Below are 22,960 nucleotides of genomic sequence, written 5' to 3' on the forward strand. Positions count from 1 at the left end.
AATTCCCAACTTGTAGCATAGCGCTTGGCATAGGCCCTCATTAGACATGCGCTAAAGAGAAAAGTTGGCAACGGGACACCAGAGGTTGGGAAGGGAGACTGGTCACATCTCCTTTGCTTCCGGAGAATTGGCACTTAGGGAGACCCCGCCTCCTCATTAGGCTCCACTGGCTCAGGACCTCAGAAGAGGTCTGGGGGCGTGGCCTGAGGGGCGGCACCTGCCGAAAAGGCGGGCAGCTGAGCGAGCGCTGATTGGTCGGCACTTTGGCGCGCACCGGAAAAGACTGTGTCAGGAGGCGCGAGGCCAGGCTAGCTCTGTGGTGGAAGACAGGGCCTTCCCCAGGCGCGCGTGCGCACGGCCACTTGAAGCCTGCCAGTCTCGCACCCAGCACGTCTTGGCAGGAACTGCTGAGGGCGTGGCCTCGCCTCAGGAGTTCGCTCTTGCTCTCCTCCTCAGGCCTCGCGCAGGAGCCTCGCGCCAAAGGGGATTCGCGTCCGCCTCACGCTTGGAACGTGGTGGCTGAGGCCGGCCTGAGGTTCGCGCACGCAACCAGCCTACCGGGGCCAGCACGAGACGCTGTCTGATCAGGCTCCCAAGTGTGGGGCTGGCGCAAAACCAGAAGGGCGCCATTGTGCACGTCCTGAGGCGGGTGCTGGAGGCCAAGGGGAGCGGGTCGGGTGGCTAGCCGGCCAGAGGGGAGCCTGGGGTCCACTTCGTGGTCGTGGCCTCCCTCTGGGAGTTTCAGGCAGACGGGAGGGCGGTTGTGCCTTGGGCGCCCGGGCCCTGGGGGAGGCAGGACCCGAGCAGCAGAGCCGGAGTTTGGGTTTGAGGCTGGGCCTAGGTTTGGGGATCCACGCTCAAGTCTGAGATACGAAGTCTCTGAATAGTGTTGGGGATTTGGGGGGGTCACAAGTTAGGATCTGGGGTCTCGGGATTTGTGTCTGGAGAGAACTCGTTTTGGAAATCTGAAGGTCTTGGGTTTTGTGGCTGGAAGCTTTCCTGTTGGAATCAGAGATCCTAGTCTGGGGATCTGGAAGTCTAGAATAGCATTTTGGGGGTGCGGGGTCTAATTTGGGAGGATTGAAGCTTCAGTGTAGATTTAGGGTCTAGAATCTCAGTGTAGAGTATGAGGTATGAGATTTAGGGTCTGGGGTCACAGTTTGGAGCTTTGAGAATTGTTGGGGCCTGCAGTCCCCCACATTGAGTATGAGGCTTCAATTTTAGAGTTTGGGTTTCAGAGTGGAACTCACGGGTGAGATCTCAGTTTAGGGTTGAGGGTCACAATTTGAGGGTCTGAAGTGACAGTTTGGGGATCTAGAGGTCTTGGTTTTAGGATCTGAGGTCAATTTGGGGGACTGAGGTTTGCTTTGGGGAGATTGGATTTCTTACTTTAGGGTTTGGGTTCTCAATATTAAAGTTTGTGGTCTGTGTTGTTTTCTTTTTTTAATTAATTTATTTTTATTTTTGGCTGCGTTGGGTCTTCGTTGCTGCACGTGGGCTTTCTCTAGTTGCGGGGAGCGGGGGCTACTCTCCGTTGCGGTGCGTGGGCTTCTCATTGTAGTGGCTTCTCTTGTTGCAGAGCACGGGCTCTAGGCGTGCGGACTTCAGTAGTCGTGGCACACGGGCTTAGTTGCTCCAGGGCATGTGGGATCTTCCCAGACCAGGGCTTGAACCCATGTCCCCTGCACTGGCAGGCGGATTCTTAACCACTGAGCCACCAGGGAAGCCCTGGTCTGTGTTCTTAATACTAGGATTGGGTTCATATTTGGAGATCGGAAATTAACAGTTTGGGGGTCTAGATCATCTCAGTATTCGAATTTAGGGCGTTTAGGTTTGGGAAGGCCTCCTTTTTATGTTCTAGGTCCTCACTTTGGGAGTTTAAAGACATAGTTTTAGTATCTTAATATCACAGTGTAGAGATCTCAAGCCACAGTTTTCAGATGTGGTTCCCATTGCAGGGTCTGACATTTCACTGTTAAGACTGAAGTTCTGAAGTCAAAGTTTGGGAATCTGCTCCTTTTAGTTTTAGGTCTGGATCGTGATTTACGGGCCCCAATTTGCAATTTGAGATTCATGGACTTCAGTTCAGAGTTTGGGCATTTTAATTTGGTCTCTTGACCTGTGTTTATGGGGACTGGGGACTTATTTTGGGATCTCTGAGTGCTCAAAGGAGTATGATGGGGGAAATGAGGCTGCCCGTCAAGCTGTGCATTCCTCCTGGAATCCCAGAGGTCACTAATAATCCTTTCTTTTCCCCTCTTTGCAGATGTGGAATTCCAGCAAGCACTTGTGTTTCCCTGAACAGCCCAGGACCAACTTCCTGGGTCCCAGGAACAGGTAAGTGTTCCCCCGGCCCACCTCCCTCACAGCTCCAGCCACTCTGGTTGAATAATAGTAACGGTAGTGTTTACTGAGCGTTTACTAGTTTGCCAGACTTTTTGCTAAGGCTTTTGTTTGTATAAAATCCTTTAATCCTTACAACAACTCCACGAGGAAGTAGGTGCGAATATTACCGCCATTTCAAGATGAGAGAACTCTGAGGTAGTTGGCAAAGATCATCTCTAAGCCCTTGCAGGTTTTGACATCCTGATTTTCTTAAATGCCCTTCCTTCCTTTCTTTAATTCACATATTCATTTTGCCATCAATCACCTACCAAGTGTCAGGAATCGTACAGAGGGGATTTTCCTAGCAGATTGAGGGTTGGATCAGATTTCTCCCTTCCTCCAAAGTCTGGATAAAGAAGAGAGCCAGAGTTCATCTTATTCCCCACTGTCTTCCCCAGTGACTTCCCGCCCACCTATGTCTTCATTTATTAACTCCAAAAATAAGTGTCTGCTTTGTTCAGGTTCTCTACTTAGGTACTGTGCTCAGAAGGGGCAAATGAAGAAAATGAAGAATGCCTCTCTCGCTTGCCTTTTCCTCCTGGAATTCCAGAGGTCACCAACAATGCATTCTCTGTCCCCCCTTTCTAGATGTGGGGTCTTTGTATTAATAAAGACTCTTAGTTGCAATTAACAGAAACCTAGCTAAAACTGGCTTATGCGTAAAAGGGGATTTATTGGATCCTTTAAACAAAAAATTCCAGGGCATCAGGCTTGGCTGGTTCTAGTTGAGGAGTTAAATGATATGGCCAGGAATCTGCCTCTCTTTGCTCTGCTCTTGTCTGTGTTGGCTCTCCATTTGTGAGGGCAAGATGGTTCCCAGCCGCTCCAGGTCCATATCCTGCCAACTTGACAAGCCTAGCAGAGAGTCTCTTTCCAAGATCCGTTGACTCTGATTGGTCAAGCCTAGGTTACAACCGCAGTCCTGAATCAATCACTTGACTTCTTGGCTAGACCTTGCTTCAGTGCTCCTTAGTGGAAGGGGAGGTTGGGGTCAGCTTCTCTGAACCATATGGACTGAGAGTGGGGAGGGATCATTCCCCAAAGGAAACTATTACCAGAAAAGGGAGGAATTGGATGTCGGTCAACCAAAAACAACAGTTTTATCAACAGTAGTCGTCCAGTACAATACCCCCACCCCATTCTCCAACATCCCTTATCCCTAAATCTTTCTAACAAATGACTGTCTACCTTCTGTCTTGAACTAACATTTCGTGAGCGCTCCCTATGTGCTAAACACCTTCTGGACAAGATCACACTTTCCAGCCACCTCCATTTTGTAAATGAATTATAAACAGGCTCAGAGTGATGAAAGCACTTGCCCAAAGTCACACAGCAAGTGGCAGAGCTGGGATTTCAACCAGATCTGTTTGCTTCAAAAGCTGAAGCTTGTAACCAACTATTATGCTGCTTCTTGGGACTGCCCCCCGCTTTGTCCCACTTTGGGACAGCTCTTACTCTTAAGTTCCTGCACATGTTAAAGCAAATTAGGGTCTGGGCCTTGGTTTTCCCATAGCTAATGTGAGAAATTTGAACTGGCTCTTGATTAAGGCTTCTTCCAGCTCCTGCATGAAAAACACATTAAGGGACTTCCCTGGTGGTGCAGTGGTTAAGGCTCTGTGCTCCCAATGCAGTGGACCTGGGTTCAATCCCTGGTCAGGGAACTAGATCCCACAGGCCGCAACTAAGAGTTTGCATGCCACAACTAAGGAGCTGGCAAGCCGCAACTAAGGAGACCACGTGCCGCCAAAGACCCAGAGCAACCAAATAAATAAATAAAATATTTTTAAAAACACATTAAAAATTATAGTTTATGACAGCACTGGTATAAATATGAATATAATCCAAGTTGAATTATATTCATTTATTTCTCTTCTGGTTTTAAAAGAAATTAAAACATTCTCAAAGCCCCTAAAAGTAGCACCAGCCCTAGGCACTGTGCTTACGCTACCTGATGGATAAGTCAGTCCGGGATATAACAATAAATAAAAGAGACAGGGCTTCCCTGGTGGCTCAGTGGTTGGGAGTCCATCTGCCGATGCGGGGGACGCGGGTTTGTGCCGTGGAGCGGCTGGGCCCGTGAGCCATGGCTGCTGAGCCTGAGCATCCGGAGCCTGTGCTCCGCGGCGGGAGAGGCCACGGCGGTGGGAGGCCTGCGTACTGCAAAAAAAAAAAAAAAAAAAAAGAGACAAAAATCCCTCTCCTTATGTTTATATTTATAAGAAAGAAAGAGAGAGAGAGAGAAGGAGAGGAAGGAAGGAAGGGAGGGAGGGAGGGAGGAAGGAAAGAAGGAAGGGAAGGAAGAAAGAAAGAAAGATTTCAGATGCTGATAAAGGTTATGGGGATGTGACCAAGAATGTGCTTATTTAGATCAGGTAGTCAGGAAAGGCCTCTAGGGAGATTACATTTAAGCTAAGCGCGGAATGGCAAGAAATCAGCCGTGTAAAAATCGGGGCAAAAGAACATTCCAGGTGGAGGCAATGGTAAAGGCCCTAAGGCAGAAATAAACTTGGCAGTTGAAAGAAGCAGAAAAAGACCCATGTGGCCGGAGCTGGCCTGTTCCCCACAGAATCAGAGGGCAGAGCTGGGATTAGTGGGTGAAAATTAAACAGACTCTGAGGAAAGAATTTGGCTGAAACCAAAACCATCCAGCCAGGAAAGGAGCAGCCTTGAGAGCGAGTGCCCAGTTCCCTGAGGCCCCTGTGAGCAGAGCCCCAGGTCACACCTCTTCAGGACCGCTGCCCAAGAGCGGCCAAGATTTTGCATTTCCTAGTCACCCTTTTTCTCCCTCCAATTTTTTTTTTTTTTTCCTGGAACTCCTGTGTTTGTGCAGAAGGCTCGCTCAGTGCTTTGCAAAACCCAGAGGAAACACCCAGGGACTAGTTGATATGAAACCCTTTTTCTCAGACATGGTCAAATAGCACCTTGAACTTAAATAGACCTGGATACTTTTTCTTCCTGGCTTTCTGTGCTGTTTCTCTTTGGAGTTTCTAGGGAGTCCTCTAGAACAGCAGGAAAGTTGCATGCAGAAAATAAATATCAGGGCCAGGCAAGACGTTAGAGGTCAGCCTACCCAGTGTTTCTCCACGGATAGAAACCCAGCACCCACTCTTGCCCCTCGAAATTATGGTTTCTATCAGGAAAGAACTAGAGACCAATTGGTGGTTTTGCTTTTCTTTCATTCCTTCATTCAGCTGACTAATACGTATAGTCTCCTGTACTCGTGGTGGTTCTGGGAGGGTGCACTAGAAATGCCATCCCCTGCAGAAAACACGTTAATGCTTCCCGTTGGGCTTCAGATAAAGGCATAACTTCATACTGTGAGCCTGTAAGACCCATAAGACCCTGCGTCATCTGGCCCCTACCTCGTCCTCCAGCCTCATCTCACCCCACAGGACTCCTTGCTTTCTGTGCTCCAGACACTTCAGCTTTATTTCCTCTGACTTCTCCATGCTCCCTCTGTCTGAAACATTCCCTCTCCCCCTCCACTGATGCAGCTCCACTCATCCTTCAGAGCAGCTTCTGGCCAGGTTTCCTTCCTCTGGAAAAACCTCATAGGTTAGATCAAAACCACCTATCACAAGTTTCCATAACACCGAGCAGCACCTCTCCTTTGTCCCCAGGAGGGACATGTGATTCATGCAGTCACAGAGCCCTGAGCTTAGAAGAGCCCAATGCTTGGTGTAATGCTCTGCTCTCACCATCTTGAAATTCTTCACTTTTTTTTTTGGCCAGGCCGTGTGGCTTGCGGGATTTTAGTTCCCGGTCCAGGGACTGAAGCCGGGTCCTCAGCAGTGAAAGTGCGGCGTCCTAACCACTGGACCACCAGGGAATTCCCAGAATTCTTAATTTCTGAACAAGGGGACCCACAGTTTCATTTGCAATGCCCCCACCCCCAGCAAATTATACAGCTGGTTCTGGTCCTAGTTGCCATTTTATGTTTATTTGTGTGACAATTTGATGAATGACTTTATCCCCGACTGCATTGTAGGCTCTAGAAGGGGCTGTAGTTGTTTTATAGTCTTCTGTCCCTGTCACCGATCACACTTCCTGGCACATAGTAGGGGCTTACTAAGTAATTGCTGAATGAATGAGCGAGAACGATTCTTTCAGGACTTCAGAGTTGGGTTAGGGAGATAAGTGTCTCCCACACTGCTCCCCCATGTCCTCGAGGGCAGGACAGTGATTCCTCTCCCTTTCCACAGTGTCCAGCACAGGGCCTGGCAAAGAGGGGGTGCCAGTTCGTGGGTCTGAGTAGGAACCAAAGATACATCTGTAATCAAGGAAGTGTTTTGGGCTGGGCAGTGCTGCAGGTGACACAAAGTGTTGTGGACATTCAGAGTCCGGGAGAAAAACAAGGGAGGTCGGGGGAGGCTTCCTCGGGTGGCAGTTGAATCAGGCCCTGAAGGAAGGTGAGATAAGGTTTGGTGGAGACGAGGTGTTTGGGCCTTCCCAAAGAAGTAGCAGGAGTAGTGGCAGCGGTGTGTAATTTGGGAGAGAGACTCCAACGTCTTTGTGTCTCCATCCGTCAGGAGAGAGGGGTACAGGTGTGCGTACATGGATTATATTATGAATTATGGGTTCAGGGATTAGATCCTGGAAGTTCTGCATCTGCTCAGGAGTCAACTTCTTTCATGCCCTTATTTATTCAATCATTTAGCAAATAGGCGATGACTTCCCGCAGTGTGCCAGACCCTGTTCTAGGTGCTGGAGATACAGCGGTGCCCCCTACTCAGCTCTCCCCCAACTGCAGGGACCAGAGAAATGCATGAGCACAGGGGCAGGGGGACCTGAGCAGAGATACCTCACCTGTCCTGTGGAGTTGGGGTCCATTGACGGGAGAGAACGAAAGGAAGTAAGAGATGAGACCAGAAGGGTCAGGCGGGCCAGGCCATGGGGGGCATTATAAGCCATGTTAAGTAAGGGTTTAAACTTGATCCTTCATAATGGGATGGCATTGAGAGGTTTGAAGTGCTTATTAAGTAACTAATGTATTCAGTCCTATTGGTAGCCCTCTGCCTCTGAAAGAATATCCTCATTCCTTTTGCACAGATGAGAAAACCATAGGCAGGTTTGTGTTTCAGAAAGATCACCGTGACTCTTGTAGAGAGTGTGGCTTGGAGGAAGCCAGATGGAAGGCTGGGAGAACTATGTCAGCACATGGACTAGGGCAGGAGCGAGGGGACGGAGAGAAGGGATTGGAGGAGGAATGGGCAAGATTTGGTGACTGATTGGACCAGGGGATGGGGGAGAGTGAGCAGTGCAGACAATGCCCAGGCTTCTGTCTTGGGTGCCTGGGGCAGGGAGCTTCTCTGAGCTGGGGAACACTGAGACAAGCGGTCTGGGGGGTCAGATGCCAAATTCCATTTCGGATGTCCTAACCCACACCAGCTCTTGCCCCAAAACAGGAGGGCGAGTAAAAACCACACCAACAAACTGCAAGAGCTGGCATTGCTGCTACCTGTGGCCCTGAGGACCAGTACCAAGAAGTTCACCAAGGTAAGGGGGCTGAAGGAGATGAGGTGGATTTGGGAGGCAGATCTGAACATATCAGTGATCGGGTTGACCTCCCTTGTCCTAGGAAACCTAGACAGACCCACCCAGTGACAGCACTGACATGGCAATGGTCCTGACTGGGAATTTCTGGGAGTCTGTGATCCCATGACTAGAAGCCTGGGGGATTCTTTCCTGCAAAGGAGGCAGGGGGAATTGGGAGGGGAAAAATAGGCAAGGTGCCAGGTCAAGGTCATCCCTCTGGGGGTCACGCAGCCTGCATTTGAGCCCTCCAGCCCCACACCTGCAGAACTCTGGGCAGCTCGCTCAGGTTATCAGCCTCTCAAGCCTCAGGTTTCCCAGCTATAAAACAAGAAAAAAATAACTCCTCCTACTCAGCGATATTGTGAGACCAAAGTGACATGATAGCCATGACAGGGCCTGAATAAATGTCGGTTCCCTTTCCGGGTGCCTTCTTTTGTGACTTTGTGGGGATCGTCTCCATGAGGTAGGGATAAAGCTTCTCGGTGCCTCCCCAGTGGCCACTCGATAAATGTTTATAGTGCTGAGCTAACACTTGCTCCCAGGACGAACAACTTAATATGAGACTCAGAGATCTGGAAGGTTTGGTGTGATGTTTTCTTGCTATAGTTTCTCTCATTCAGTCCCTCATTCATTCATTCATCAGCCATTTATGGAAAGATTGTCAGATGTCAGAAGCTGTTCTGCCGGCAACAAGGGGAAGCAAAGAAATTTGAAACCCAGCCCTCCTCCTCTGAGAACTTAGAATCTGGTCAAGAAGATAAAGATTTAGGGACTTCCCAGGTGGTCCAGTGGTTAGGACTTGGTGCTTCCACTGCTGGGGCCCGGGTTCGATCCCTGGTTCAGGGAACTGGGACCCTGCAAGCTGTGTGGCACGGCCAGAAAGAAAAAAAAGAGGAAGATTTGAACGCACAATAACTGATCCAACCTAGAATGTTATACTTGCCTTCAGAGAGGTTCAGGGCAGCGGGTGTTTGGGAGAGATTTGCCCGACCCTAACCCTATCCTTCTCCCTGCCAGCCACAGCCCATCCATCACCAGATCACGCTGCTTGTCTCTCCTAAATCCCTCTCAACTGTAGGTGCTTGTATCAGTTTCCTGTGGCTGCTCTAATAGATTACCACAAACTTAGTGGCTTAAAACAACACAACTTTGTTCTCTCAGAGTGCTGAGGTCAGAAATCCTAAATCAGTCCCGCTGGACTAAAGTCACGGTGTCAGCAGGAGGGTCCAGCGGAGCATCCATTTCCTCTCCCTCTGCCAACTTCTAGAGGCCGCCTATGGTCCTTGGCTCACAGCCCCTTCCAAGCCAGCAGCGTAGCATCTTCTAGTCTCTCCTCTACCTCTGCTTTTGTCGTCATTCGCCTTCTCTGCCTTTGACCCTCCAACCTCCTGCTCATAAGGACGCGTGTGATTACACTGGGCCCACTCAGACAATCCAGAATAACCTCCCCATCTCAAGATCCTTAACTTCATCACATCTGCAAAGTCCCCTTTGTCACACATAGCAACATATTCACAGGTCCCGGGGACTAGGACGTGGATGCCTTTGGGGGAGGCATTATGCAGAGCACCACAGTGCTCAAAAAATATCTGGGGGATTTTGCCCTCTGTCCTCCAACATTTGAGTATCTGGTGTGCGTAGGCACTATAAGTTCTTGTCGGGCAAGGCAGAGATGATTGGGACACAGCCTCTGCCCTGGAGGAATGACAGTTGAGTCAGGGCACAGGCAGCATTTCATCACTGACTAGATGACCACATCTCTTCGTGGAATCCTCCCCAGGCCTCAGCCCACTTTCTTTACCATTGATTCTCTGCTGTCTTAATAATCCCACTTCTTCCCCATCTTCATCCTCCCTTAAATTCATTCCTGGGCCCCCGGCTCCATGTACAACCAGTGTCCCACTCAGTCCCCAGCCTGCCTGACATGCATCATCACAGCTCGTCCAAGGGCTGTGTGACGTGCTCAGTCCACTGCTGAATAAACCGTGGGAGCTATTATGCGTTGTTTTGCCCGTGTTTGAGATTTAGGCTTCAGCTTAGGTCCGTGGTATCTTTCCTCACCATCCTGGCTGATTAAGTGCCCCTGCCCCATGTGGTCCGTGGCTTCCCATCCCTCTGACCATCACAGCCCTCTGCACATTACTGTGATTGTTTCCATTTCTCTGATTCCCTTTATCTTATTTTATTTTTGGCTGCATTGGGTCTTTGTTGCTGCACGTGGGCTTTCTCTAGTTGCAGCGAACGGGGGCTACTCTTCGTTGCAGTGCGCGGGCTTCTCATTGCAGTGGCTTCTCTTGTTGCGGAGCATGGGCTTTAGGCACGTGAGCTTCAGTAGTTGTGGCGTGCGGGCTTAGTAGTTGTGGCTTGCGGGCTTAGTTGCTCCGCGGCATGTGGGGTCTTCCTGGGCCAGGGCTCGAACCTGTGTCCCCTCCATTGACAGGTGGATTCTTAACCACTGTGCCACCAGGGAAGTCCCTCTCTGACTCCCTTTAGATGAAGGGTTCTGCAAAGGCAAAAACCATAATAGATGAATCTCTGTCCCCAGCACCCCAGGGCAGATAAAAATAACAGTTGCTCCCCATTGACTGGGAGTTCTATGTGTCAGACAGTGGATGCCAAGCTTCTTAGATACATTTTCTCTCTCTCTCTTTTTTTTTTTTTGAGATGGCTACTTTATTTATTTATTGGCCATGGCATGAGGCATGCAGGATCTCAGTTCCCCAACCAGAGATGGAACCCGCGCCCCCTGCAGTGGAAGCGCTGGAGTCTTAACCCCCGGACTGCCAGGGAAATCCCTACATTTTCTCATTTAATCCTCCCCGCAAGGCTTGTGAGATGAGTATGAGTATGCTCATTTTTTGGTTCGAGGAAACAGGAGCACAGAGGGGTCATATTGTCCAGAGAGGCACAGCTGGCTAATGGCAGAGTGAGTCAGACGTGTCTCATTCCAAAGGCCCACACCCTCCACCACTCTGTCACTCGATGCTCGATAGATGTTTGCTGAATGAATGAATGAATGAATTTCCCTCTGTTGAGACAGTTATAGTTTGCATCGATCTTACCTTCAGGAAGTCTCTGGGATTTGAACCTCTGGTGTAGCCCCTGAGCTAACCTTCCCAAAGTTTCAATTACCAAGCTTTCTTTCTGTCCTGAAATCTGAGTTGATGCCCAGTTGCCTTCTGCATAAAATCTTTGTGCTAGTAATAATAAGTGACACTTTATATTGCTTTACAGTTTACAGAGAATTAGCTTAGTGAATGCCCACCATGTGCCAAGCCTGGTGTTGGAGATACTAAGCTAAAAAGACAGGATTTGCTTTTGAAAAACTCATGGTCTATTTATACAAAGATAGAAAAGGTCTTTTTTTTTTTTTTTAGTAAATTTATTTTATTTATTTATTCTTGGCTGCATTGGGTCTTCGTTGCTGTGCACAGGCTTTCTCTACTTGGGGAGAGCAGGGCTACTCTTCGTTGCGGTGCGCGGGCTTCTCATTGTGGTGGCTTCTCTCATTGTGGAGCACGGGCTCTAGGCACGTGGGCTTCAGTAGTTGCAGCACGCGGGCTCAGTAGTGTGGGTCGTGGGCTCAGGAGTTGTGGGTCACGGGCTCTGTAGTTGTGGGTCGCGGGCGCTAGAGCACAGGCTCAGTAGTTGTGACACACGGGCTTAGCTGCTCCGTGGCACTTGGGATCTTCCCGGACCAGGGCTCGAACCCGTGTCCCCTGCATTGGCAGGCGGATTCTCAACCACTGCGCCACCAGGGAAGCCCCCAAAGGTTTCTATTTAATCCCTTGAGAAGCCGATGAAGGTGTTCTTTCTCATCCAGATATCAACTAAGCATTTATTGGACAACTGATTTATCAGGCTCTGTGCTGGGCGATTTCACACACACTAATTTATTTCGTCCTAATGATAATCCTCTGAGGCTGAATGAATATCCTCGTTACCATTGCACAGATGAGAAAACCGAGGCCCAGAGAAGTAAAATGACCCGCTCCCAGTGCACAGCCAGTAAGTGGCAGGTTGGAGCCAGGCCGCAAACCAATAATCTCTTGGCTGTGTCACGTTATTCCTTAGTTAGATTATAGCTTCCTTCCCTGGATCAGGTTAAATAAGTTCAGTGACTGTATTATATTTTATGGAACGATTTCACATAAGTCACCTCATGAGACCATCCTTTTTTAAAATTAATTTTTATTGGAGTACAGTTGATTTACAATGTTGCGTTAGTTTCTGCTGTACAGCACAGTGAATCAGTTATACATATACATAGATCCACTCTTTTAGATTCTTTTCCCATAAAGGCCATTACAGAGCGTTGAGTAGAGTCCCCTGTGCTCTACAGTTGGTCCTTATTAGTTATCTACTTTATATATAGTAGTGTGTATATGTCAGTCCCAGTCTCCCGATGTATCCCCCACCCCCCCAGACCATGTTTCCTGATTTGGGGTTGGAAGATTCCTGCTAACGGTTTTGTTGTTATTCTGGGGATCCAGTTCAATCCAAAAAATATTTATGGGTGTTCTTCCTTCACCAGGCTAACTCCTTTCAGTCTTCAGTTTAAATGCTGCCACTTCAGAGAGGCCTTTCTAGACACCCAAGTCTAATTTCAGAGTCACCTGTTATGCTCTTTTATTCATAATGCTTATCACACACTTGATCATTTTTTATGAATTATGAGTTTATTAAGGTCCACTGCCCTCCCTGGATTGTAAGTTCCATGAAGGCAAACAAAAGTATGTCTAGTTCACCCCTCCACATGGCTCTTAGTGGGTAGTATCTTTTTTAGCTTAGTGTCTCCAATACCGGCCCAGCCGGTATCTGGTGGCCGGTTGGGGGATGCCCGCTGATGCTGTGGGGAAGAGGCGTTCCTTCAGTGATAACTGACTAAGTCACCTCTCGATTCTGTGTGCTTGGGATCCAGAAATCAATTAGCTACAGTCTCTACCCTCAGCTAGTTCAAGGTCAATGGGAGAGAATGATACATAAACAGACAATTATAAAACACTGTGGCAAGTGCCTTGGTGGAAACAGGCCCAGGGTTTTACAAGAATGCAGAGGAGGGACATCTGACCCAGCCTGGGTGAGGGGTCAGGAGGGCAGGAAAGCTTCCAGAAGGGGAGAACACTGTGCTGAGGCTCAAAGGAGGAGAAGCCAGGGAGGGAGTCTGTGGGGAGAAGAGGAGGGCTTTGCGTGTGCCAAGGGCCAGGGGTGGGAAGCTGAGCAGTGTGTGTCCCCAATACTGGACCAGCAGGCGAGCAGGCCTGGGTTCAGATCCCAGCTCTGCCACTTCCTCTCCGTAACCCAGCAAGTCCCTTTAACGCTCTGGGCCTCCGTTTCCTTAGCTGTAACCGCTGGCTTACTGGGCCACAGTGAGGACTAAAGAGCAGAATAGGAACCTCTCTGCCAATGGGGGGATTGTTGGGGCAGGGTCCCCGGTCCCCAGCAGCCTCACATCATCTCAGGCCCCCGCTCAACCCTGTCTTTCTTTTGGGGGCAGAAGGAGATTCTGCTGCACGTCCTGTACTACATTCACTACCTCCAGAGAAAAATCGATGCGGCCAAGGCGTTGCTCGAATTCCACACCACCGATGGGAACGGTGGACTGGGGGGTAAGTAAGTTCAGCCGACGTTTCCCAGCACCTGCTACGTGCCAAGCATTGTCCTGGCTGTCAGGGACGCTGAGTGACTTAGACTGGTCCAGTCCTTCCTGGATCTCACAGCCTGTCTCACGGGACAAGTCAGAGGGATGTCCAAAGTGCTGTGACCCCAGAGGAGGGTGTCTGGGAAGACTGTGGTGGGAGGGGCCTCGGAGCTGGGCCTTTGAGGACAGGGAAGGGGGAACCATGCCAGGCAGAAAAAACAAGGTGAACAAGAGTCTGAAGGCACGAGAAGACACCTGTGGGACATCCGGGGACAGGCAAGCAGTTGGGTATGACTGGAGGGGTCGTGTAGCACCCAGATGATGTGCGCAGACTCCTGAGCCAGGTCCCAACTCAGGCACAGTCCTATCAGCTTCTGATAGGGACATGGGATTCCAGAAACCTGCGGGTGACCTACACTGCTCTGTGCCTCAGTTTCCTCATCTGCAAAATGGACCCATACCCCCTTTCTGTGTTTGTTGTGAGGATTGAATGAGTTAATACATGTAAAGAGTGCTGTAACACGGCGCCTGGAACAAGCCAGTCATCCCATGCCGTGTGTGCCGGCTGCTGTGGTTACTGGTGGGAGGAATACACGGGCAAGAGGGGTAGAAGATGAGGCAGGGACGAGATTCTGAAGGGCCTCAAGCGCCTGGCGGAGGAGGGAGATGAAGAAGATGAGAATGACTGAAGGCCTTTAAACCAGAGGAAAGCCATGATCAGAGTTACTTTGAGGAAGAGGTGCCTGACATCTAGCGTGGGGACTTGCTATTAAGTAAGAAGCTGGAGTGGGGGAGATGAGTGAAGATACTTTTAGGGGTGATCTGGATGGGAGTGATGAGGCCAATGTAGCACCGTAGCTGAGGGTGTAGACAGAAGTAGGTAAATTTGGGAGTATTTTTTTTTGGCCATGCCGCACAGCATGCGGGATCTTAGTTCCCCGACCAGGGGTCGAACCCATACCTCCAGCCTTGGGAGTGCAGAGTCTTAACCACTGGACCGCCAGGGAAGTCCTTGGGAGACATTAATGAGGAAGAGTTGAGAGGCGTCGGGCCACCCAGGGTGGGTGCTGGAGCCCCTACCATCTTGAGGAGGCTGGAGGAAGAACTGATTTGGGAGGCGGAAGACGGGGAAGCACCTGGGAAGTGCTGGGTCTGTCTTTCCTCTCAGCCGAGGCCCGGAATGGCCCTGAGGACAACGGAGTTCTCGCCTGTACTTCTGCCGCCTGGCTGCGCAACCTCAGCCAGGTCCCATCTCCTCCCGGGACCTCAGTTTCCCCATTTGTAAAGTCAGTCTGGGGACCGTGGCAGCCTCCCTGCTCCCTGTCCATCATGAAGTGCTGTCCAGAGGCAGCATTCAGGATGGATAAGGGTGAGGGCATCTGACCTGCCTCATTCTCCGTCCTGCGCAGGGCTGGGTTGGAAGCAGGCCACAGGCCCAGCAAAGTGGAGACACTCCACCCCGTCCAGCACCCCACACTCTCATGAGTCCCATCTTTGGGGAGGCTGCCAGAAACCTCGGAAGAAGAAGCCAGCCCAAGCATCAGGTACAAGCCGTCAGTGGGGACAGAAGAGGGTGCAGGGGTCAGATGGGAGCGGGGCTCCTTCTCCAGGACCGTCCCCACTCCCGGGAGGCCCAGTCGGCAATCCTGAGCCCTTGACAAGGCTCTGGATTCAAATGTGCCTGGGTTCAGCTGTGGTGCCTCCTCTTCCTAGCTCTGAGGCCTGGGGGTGGGTCACTCTTCTCCTGTGAGCCTCAGCTTCCTGGTCTGGAAATTGGAGGGCCTGCCACAGGGTGGCCCTCAGATTAGGAGCCAGGCGCACGCCGCTCAAGCAGTGCTTAAGTGATGGGGCACATGGCCAGTGCCCAGGAATGGAAGCTGCTGTCAGCATTTATCATCCCTCTGCCCAGTCATCCATCCCCAGGCCAGGGCAGCAGGGAGTGTGGGGTGACAGAAGGACCCCAGTGCGGGAGGCAAGTGTCCCAGGTCCCACCTCAGCCTTGCTACTAACACTACCTGTCCCTTCCCCTTTTCGAGCCTCCGTTTCCACGTCCTTAAAAAGGGAGTTGGACCTAATCAATGATTTCCAGCTCTGACTGCACATCTGAATCACTGCGGTGCTTTTTAAAATGCCCATTACCTGTGCCTCACACCCAGAAAGTCGGGCTTCAGTGATCTGGGTGGAACCTGGGCATCAGTATTTTCAGAGCTCGCAAGGTGATTCTAACGTGTGGGCAGGGGAAGGGGGTGTCCGACTAGGTGGTCTTTAACTGAGGATCTGGGCCTCTCCGGGAAGGACTGAGTGACCAGGCCAGACAAAGCTTTGAAGCAGGTTATTGGGCCCAGAGCAAAGACCCCCACCTCAGCCACTCTCCGGTGACAGTCAGGCCCCCAGCCCTGTCTGACGCCATCTCTCTGCTCTCCCAGAACGCCAGACCCGGGCCCAGAACCCTCGTCGCTGTCTGGCCCTGGACCAGCCTAAGAAGCAGGTGACCCCATCCCCAGACCAGAGAGGAGGAAACATGGTGGCGACCATCACCCCTCCAAGATGCCTCGACTCCTGCAGTCACCCCAAGGCTGTGTCATCCCCATCTCAAGGTGACAGAAAGGGAGGAAGATCCTGGCTGACGCTGCTGCATATGGCTGAGAACAGCGTCCACTGTGACATCTCCAGTTGGTGTCTTTCCTCTCCACTAACTTAACCACTCGTTTATATACCACTTGTCAGGCACCCTCGACGTCCCAGGCACAGTCCTAGTCGCCAGGGATTCTACAATGGACAAGAGAGACGCTGTGTCGCAGCCTCTTTCCAAGTTTCCTTTTCCCTTCAGGCTCTGTTGGGGGTGTAAGCAGGGGTCAGGGTCACAGAACTGGAGGCAAGAGCAGGGCCGCCTCGTGAGCCTTCCTTCACTTGAAGCAGCCAAACGCTCTTGTGAGTCCCCATCCCTTTGCCAGCTTGCAAAGGTGTGACACCCCCAGGAGATACGGGCGCGACTGGAAGGCGAGGCCTCAGGTCATCCTATTCCTCTGTCTGTTCCTTCAGCCTTTCCTCCCAGAGCATCTCCTCTGGGCCAGGCCACGTGAGCGGTGCTGGTGACAGTCCAGTGAAGAAATCCCACGCTCTCACTTCCTGGGGTCGCCCAGGAGGCTGTGGGAGCCCCAAGGAGGCGCCTGACCCACCTGGAGAAGGAGGGTGTCCCAGATCTTGAGCTAATCTTGTGACCTTGGGCCAGTTACTTGATATCTCAATGCCTCCGTTTATTTAACTGTAAATGGGTATTATAAAAACCGTACCCTTTGGTAAAGGGCTACCGAGTAGTATGTAAAACTTAAGATTAAAACCGTGCTGCCTTGGTGAGCACTATATACTTGTTTGCTCTCATCATCTTCATCATCATCATTCTGCTTAAGGATTTTATCTTCCTTACAGCTTCTGATAGGGACGTGGGATTCCAGAAACCTGCAGGTGATTCAGGGAGCCCCCAAACCTCACACAGAGGCCCCAGAGCCTGAGGTTTTGGCTGGGATGGGGGGAGCGATAGGCTGTGGCATACCCCAGCACCTCTCCGTCCCTGCCTCTGTGAGTCCCAGGATTTGGGCCAGACACAGGAGTGACCATCCTGACTTGCCCCCCCCCCCCCCCGTAGGCTGCTGTTGCAAAAACAGTGCCCAGGATGCGGGGCCTTACCCTGCCTTCGAGGCCCAGCAACGGGTTGAGAGGATCCATTTTCTCAACAGGACCCAGCCCCGTCCCAGGTAAGGGAAGCCCAGGGATGTGAGTGGAAGAAGCTGAGGCGTTTGGTGGGATTGGCTAAGGCTTGGTGAGAAATGGGGTCAATCACCACCCTCGACTGGTATCTGTGGAGTGAGCACCTCTGAGGGCCTAGCTTTGCGTCAGGCATCATGAGCTCGAGGGAAAGCCTTGCTTCCTACGTGTTGACCAGGGCCACATCCTCTCCCTGCCTCCCGTCCCGCCCTCTACCCTGTCCCCAGTAGTCACCTGCATGGCTTTTCTAACACACAAGACCTTGATCATGTCAGTTTTTGGCTTTAAGCTATTCCCTCCTGTTGGGTAGAGCCCAGATATCTTAATTAGCATTTGAGACCCTCTCTGGTCCCAGCTCACCTTGCCAGCCCCCTTTCCTGCTCCTCAACTGCAAACCTTACCCTTAACACCACCAAATATTCGCCACTCCCTGCGGGAGCCAGACCCGTGTCCCCTCTGGGCTTCTCACCCTTTGTTCCCTCTTCCTGGAAGCTTGATCCCTTCGTCCACCTGGAAAACTACCCATCCTTTAAGCTTAGCTCAGCTCGGTCCTCCCTCCTGCCCTGCCCACCGTCTGTGTCTTCCTCAAAGCCCCATCACAGCTCTGCCCCCGTGTAGTCAGCTCTGATTACAGCTGGCCTCTCCTTATAAGCCCTGAAGCTCCTTGAGGGCGGGCACCCCCCAGCGGCCGGCACGGAGAGATCCCTGTCTTAGTCCACAGTGGGTGACACTGAGACACCCAAAGGGGAAGGGGCTCGCCCCAGGGCCCACGGTGTTTCCAGCCCGGGGCTCCAGGTCTGCCTCTTCAATTCCTCCTCTTGCAGGCAGAAGCTGGTGTGCGATTACAGCGAGGAGGTGGACAAGGAGTCCCCAGATGCTGACCCTTGGCTTCCTGCCTGGACCCCAAAGGGCAGTGCCCATGGTGACTGAAGCTCTGTCTGTCCTCCTTGTACCCTGGAGTGGGGTCTTCTTGGTACCTTCCTTCTGAGGATGTCTGTGGAAGGGAGGAGAGCGGGAAAGGGATGGATGTCCGCTAAGCACAGGGATGGCAACACACAGCCTGCCCACTGTCCCTGAGCCATCAGTTGCCATGGAAGACGTTGCTGATCAATCATTACTCTTTCTGTTGATCCCAGACACTGCCTCAGAAGCTTTCTTAACACAGAGCTCCAGATAGCTAAAGTCAGTCTATTGAATCTGGCACATCATGATACTGATTTTTTTCCTGGCCATTCCTAACAAGACGCCAGGCACCGTGCCTCTTAATTTCCTCTTCCAAGCACTCACCACAAGGAACTGACAGTCACCTTTCCCCAGTGTCTGGCACCATCTGCTCAAAGCCAGCTGCTGTGCTGGGGAAGAGGGCAACCTCTGACACACCCTCGAGCCTGATATTTCCTTTTCAGGGAGCCCACTCGCCTTGGGGCCTCCCCAGATTGACGACTGGAATGCGACAGGCCACCGGAGCCAGATCCTGGGGCTCAGCCCCTCCCTCTTCAGCTCCCCGGCGAAACTGCAGCCAGAACAGATCCTGGAGGATGGCGCCAAGCACCTGACCCAAGGTGAGCACCGTGGTTCATTCAGAAAAAACACCTGCAGTGACACCCACCAAGTGTGCAGCCCTGTGCTGGCAGTGCTGGATAACCAGGGATGAATCCCATCCCAGCCCTCAAGGAGCCCACAGTCTGGTGGGGAGCAGCCCCAGGCCAGCGTGGCGCATGGAAGGCTCCAGGAGCCTGGAATAGGGACCCACTCACTCTGCCCAGGTTGGTGGTTCCCCACGGGAGCTGGCCTGTGAGCCGGATTTGGACTTGGGGCAGAAGATCCCAAAGCCAAAGCCAGAGAAGGGCACTCCGGCTAGCAGGGGCGGCGGGACAGGCACGGGGCCCTGAGAGAGGCATTCCCGCCCCAGCCACCCCTCTGGCCTCCCTCCCCGCCCCCGACAGCTCTCTTTGAAGAAGTATTCTTAGATCCTGCGTCTTCGCCTTCTGCCTGCACGCTTGAGGGACTACAGAAGAAGGTAGGTGTCTGCCCATGCATCTGTCCGCACACACGTCCATCCTTCTCTCCACCTGCTTGATCCACTCATCCGTCCCCTCGACCTTTCAGCTCCTCCCCCACTCACCTGTCCATCCATCATGCTTCTCCTCATCCTTCCAGAGACTCACCCACCATCTGTGCCCTCACCTGCCTGCCCATCCTTTGAACACTCCCTGCTGGCCACCAGGCGCCCTGCTCTGTGCTGGGCCCTTAGAATGAACCAGACACAAAGGATAAAAGCTGAAAGCTGCCAGGTGCCCAGAAAAGACCCCACATAATTTTATGACTGCTCTATGAGTCAGGCTCTCTTGTGAACCCATTTAACAGATGAGGAAATTGAAAACAGCCAGTGACCCCCAGGATCCTCAGTTGGAAAGAGCCTCCTTCCCAGGCCCCCGGGCTGATTTCTGTAGCACCGTCTGCTCCAGCAGTTCAACGTCTGACTGCCAGAGGGGCAGCCCCAGCTCCGGTCCCCAGTGTGTGGCCCCCTCCAGTGTGTGGGAAGGTGGCCCCCTGCCTCAATGAATAGCTGAATCTGCTGTAGAAACAAAAATAGACACCTTTAGCAGAGCTCTTGGAAGTGCAGCCACTGCACCAAGTGCCTCTCGGCCTTGCAGAGGATGTGTAGTGACACCATCTGTGCATGAAACTGAGGCTCAGAGGAGTTAAGACTTGCCCGGGGCATCACAGCTGCTTTGCAAGGTGGTAAACTGATGGGATTGAGAGAGAGTGCCCCAGAATAGGAGGCAGAAGACCCCCATCCACCTCCTCTCCAACCCCCTGTGGGAACTGGGGAAACTTAGCTTGAATTTCTGAGGAGGCATCTGGAGGCTGTTTTGAGCCTGAGCTGTTTGTGATGATGCTCGTGTGACCTCCTAGGAAAGCAGTGAGTGGGGGCCATGAAGGGACAGCACTGTCCCCCTCCGTCTCCTCCCATCTTTCTCCTTCACCCCCCAGGACACACCCCCTGAGGCCCCCGAAGACCTTCCCGACTCCCTCAGCCGGTGCCAGTCCTTGGTCTCGCTGGACCACTGCTACCTGTCGCTGTGTGAGAACAGCAAGGAGCTGTGCAGCCCCAGCTCGGAGGACACGGACACAGACTCGGTGTGGAGGCAGCAGGAGGTGAGGGAGACAGAAAGCCATCCGCCTGGTCAGTCCGCGTCTCCTGCCTGCCCTCACCTCTCTGTCTCCCACCCAGGATGTTCAGGCCGACCTCGAGGGCCTGCAGTCCTCCAGCGATGAGGATGAGAGTTATACGTGGACCCCCACCCAGCGGGCCTCAGCCCTGCCCGCAGCCGGGAGGAAGGGCAGGGCGGGCAGGGGCCTTGTGAAGCCCAATGAGAGCAAGCAAACCCCCTGCCCCACCCAGATGAAGAAGAAGTGTGTCAACGGCTTCATCATGTTCTGCAGGATGAACCGGAAGCAGTACATCAGGTGGGAGGGCGTCCTCTTCAGCCCCGATTGGGGCCCTACCTCACTGTCCATCCACCGGCAGAGCAGGCCACCCACTGCTGCCGACACATTCCTCAGCCACGCTCTCCCGGCCTCCCCCGGCCCCGTGGCACTGGTCAGGGCCCGTGCACTGCAAGCAGGGAAACTCAGCTCAGACTTAGGAAAAATAGGAAACTAACTGGCTTGAATTAATTAATATAATTAAATTAACCTGAAAAAAGAGGAGCCACCTTCAGACGTGGTTGGTCCTTGGGCTCAAGGGACGCTGCCCGGGCTCCTCGTCCCCCTCCACTCCGCACTCTGGGTTGGCTTTGTGCTCCATCACGCTGGGCTGGGCTGGGGCAGGCTCTGCCGCAGGAGCTCCAGGCTCGTGTCCTGTCTCCCGCCCCAGCAGCCCTGTGGGAGGAGAGCTCCTCGTTTCTAAGATTTCAAGCAAAAGTTCTTGGGGCCGACTTGACATGATCTATCAGGCACCTAGCCCTGAACCGATCTTGCCAGTCTGCAGCCTCCGTGGAGAAGAGGTGGTGCTGGTATTGGAGCGGCGGATACAGGTCCCAGGACACGGGGTGGCCCCTTTCCAACCACCATTTAGTCCAGCTGCCTTCAGGGTGCGCGAAAGGAGGCATCTTTCAGGGCAACACGGAAAGATCCGAGTTCTCAGCTTTGGAAAGCTGTGGCTCTGAGAGGGCCAGGGACCCTTGTGTGGTCACACCGTTGGCCTTCGCCCAAGCCAGGCGAGGCTACAGGCCTCTCCTCACCTCCTCCTCCCTCCTGCCCCAGAGCCTGCCCTGGGACCGCATCCACGACTGCCACCAAGGAGCTGGCCCACCTCTGGCGGATGATGACCCTGCAGGAGCGGAGACCATATTGGTGAGCAGCCCCTGCCCAGAAGGTGTGGGTGGCAGAGGCGAGGCCCCTGCTTCTCATCCTGCTCTGATGTTCAGAGCCTTGAGCTCTGTGATGTTGGAAACAGGTTGGGAGTTTCCTCGGGCAGGAGATTTGGGTGTCACAAGCTCTTATGAAAGAGTTGGGGTGACAGAAGCAGAGCGGCACTCTACCCCTGGCTGTAACTTCGAAGGGCAAACAGCTTAATTCTGGATTTGGACCCCACTGCCCTAAATTTCCTTTGCCCTCTCTGCCACAGGGAGTTTCTCAGAGCAGAAAGCTGGGTCTTAACTTCCCTGTCGCTTGGTCTCCTTCTCTTCTCCTCTTGATGCCCCCTCCCTCCTGAAACCCTCTCCTCTCCACCTGACCAGCTTGCAACTGGCCCCGGAAACACACGTGCACGTGTGCAGATCGTCCTCACGGGAGCCAGTGGCTCCCCCGCTGGGGCCAAATAAAGCCCTGGACGCCCCCTCAGCCCAGGCCCTGGTCACTGCTGGGGCCAGAGCACTGGGGGTGGGACAGAGATGGTCGGGAGGCGACCGAGGAATCCTGTCCATCCTGCCACCTCTCTCCCAGCACCAAAGCGCGCAGGTTCAGTCGCCGGCACAACCGGATCGTGAAGAAGGTCAGCTCCAGCAGCGAGGACGAGGACTGGGAGACCCCCAAGCCCTTCTACCAGCTGCTGGCTGAGAAGGCCCGCCGCCGCTATACCGCGCGTGAGGGCAGCCTCACCCCCTCCGCCACTGCCTCGCAGCTCCTGCAGCCGTGGTCTGAAACGAGGCGCCGGTGGTGAAGAGGTTGTCTCGTCCTGGGCATCACCGCCGCTAGTGCAGAGCCCCTCAGTCAGGCACCCCCAAGTTGGGAGGCGGCTATTTATTGACCCCGGTGCTTTGTGCATTTGCCTTGATACGGGGCAGCCAGAACTTCTCCCGCCCGGGGTAGCAGGCGTCTCACAGCCCCTTTCAAGCCTGGCCTGGCCTATCAGAGGAGCCGCAGGTGGGGAGGAAGGCCCCCCCTCCCGCCCCCACCACCCCCAACAATGAAATGCAAGGAGGTGCAGTTGCCCTCTGCCTGTCCTTTACCCAGCCCAGAATCAAATGCTTTCACCCAGTTGTACCTCACTCTATGCCTCCGGCCCTGTTCTATTTATAGTTCTATTTATAGATTATTTATTGTTTTTAACTAAATAAAGTGGAAACTGTTACCAGCAAGAGACAGGGCCGGGCCCCTGGTCTCCTGCTTTCTCAGCTCTGCTCA

General features: G+C 52.8%; 1 protein-coding gene across 7 annotated transcripts; it reads left to right on the forward strand.

Annotated features, from left to right (window-relative positions):
- Positions 1-375: 375 nt before the first annotated feature.
- Positions 376-22,923, forward strand: MEIOSIN (meiosis initiator). 7 transcript variants are annotated; one of them, XM_027079906.1, is made up of 15 exons: positions 376-645; positions 2,267-2,337; positions 7,791-7,881; positions 13,421-13,529; positions 14,971-15,105; positions 15,988-16,233; positions 16,991-17,026; positions 17,208-17,316; positions 18,151-18,248; positions 18,733-18,888; positions 19,273-19,346; positions 20,324-20,488; positions 20,565-20,800; positions 21,599-21,688; positions 22,075-22,496. In XM_027079906.1, exons 2-15 carry the CDS (start codon positions 2,267-2,269, stop codon positions 22,391-22,393), a joined length of 1,935 nt encoding a protein of 644 aa, XP_026935707.1. In that variant the 5' UTR covers positions 376-645; the 3' UTR covers positions 22,394-22,496. The 7 variants fall into 7 exon arrangements, with proteins under 7 accessions (XP_026935707.1, XP_026935706.1, XP_026935705.1 ...); XM_027079905.1 differs by having other exon boundaries at positions 378-535; positions 13,418-13,529; XM_027079904.1 differs by having other exon boundaries at positions 379-645; positions 13,418-13,529.
- The last annotated feature ends 37 nt before the right edge of the window (positions 22,924-22,960 follow it).

This window comes from Aethalodelphis obliquidens, unplaced genomic scaffold, assembly GCF_003676395.1.
Source record: "Aethalodelphis obliquidens isolate GAN/ISIS:26980383/991018 unplaced genomic scaffold, ASM367639v1 scaffold43, whole genome shotgun sequence".
Classification (NCBI taxonomy): Eukaryota; Metazoa; Chordata; class Mammalia; order Artiodactyla; family Delphinidae; genus Aethalodelphis; species Aethalodelphis obliquidens.

Coding starts and splice junctions, on each gene's coding strand:
- MEIOSIN (XM_027079905.1), top strand. CDS start 2,267: ATGTGGAATTCCAGCAAGCACTTGTGTTTCCCTGAACAGCCCAGGACC. Junction 7,882..13,417: donor GTACCAAGAAGTTCACCAAG/GTAAGGGGGCTG, acceptor TTTTGGGGGCAG/AAGGAGATTCTGCTGCACGT. Junction 20,801..21,598: donor AACCGGAAGCAGTACATCAG/GTGGGAGGGCGT, acceptor CTCCTGCCCCAG/AGCCTGCCCTGGGACCGCAT.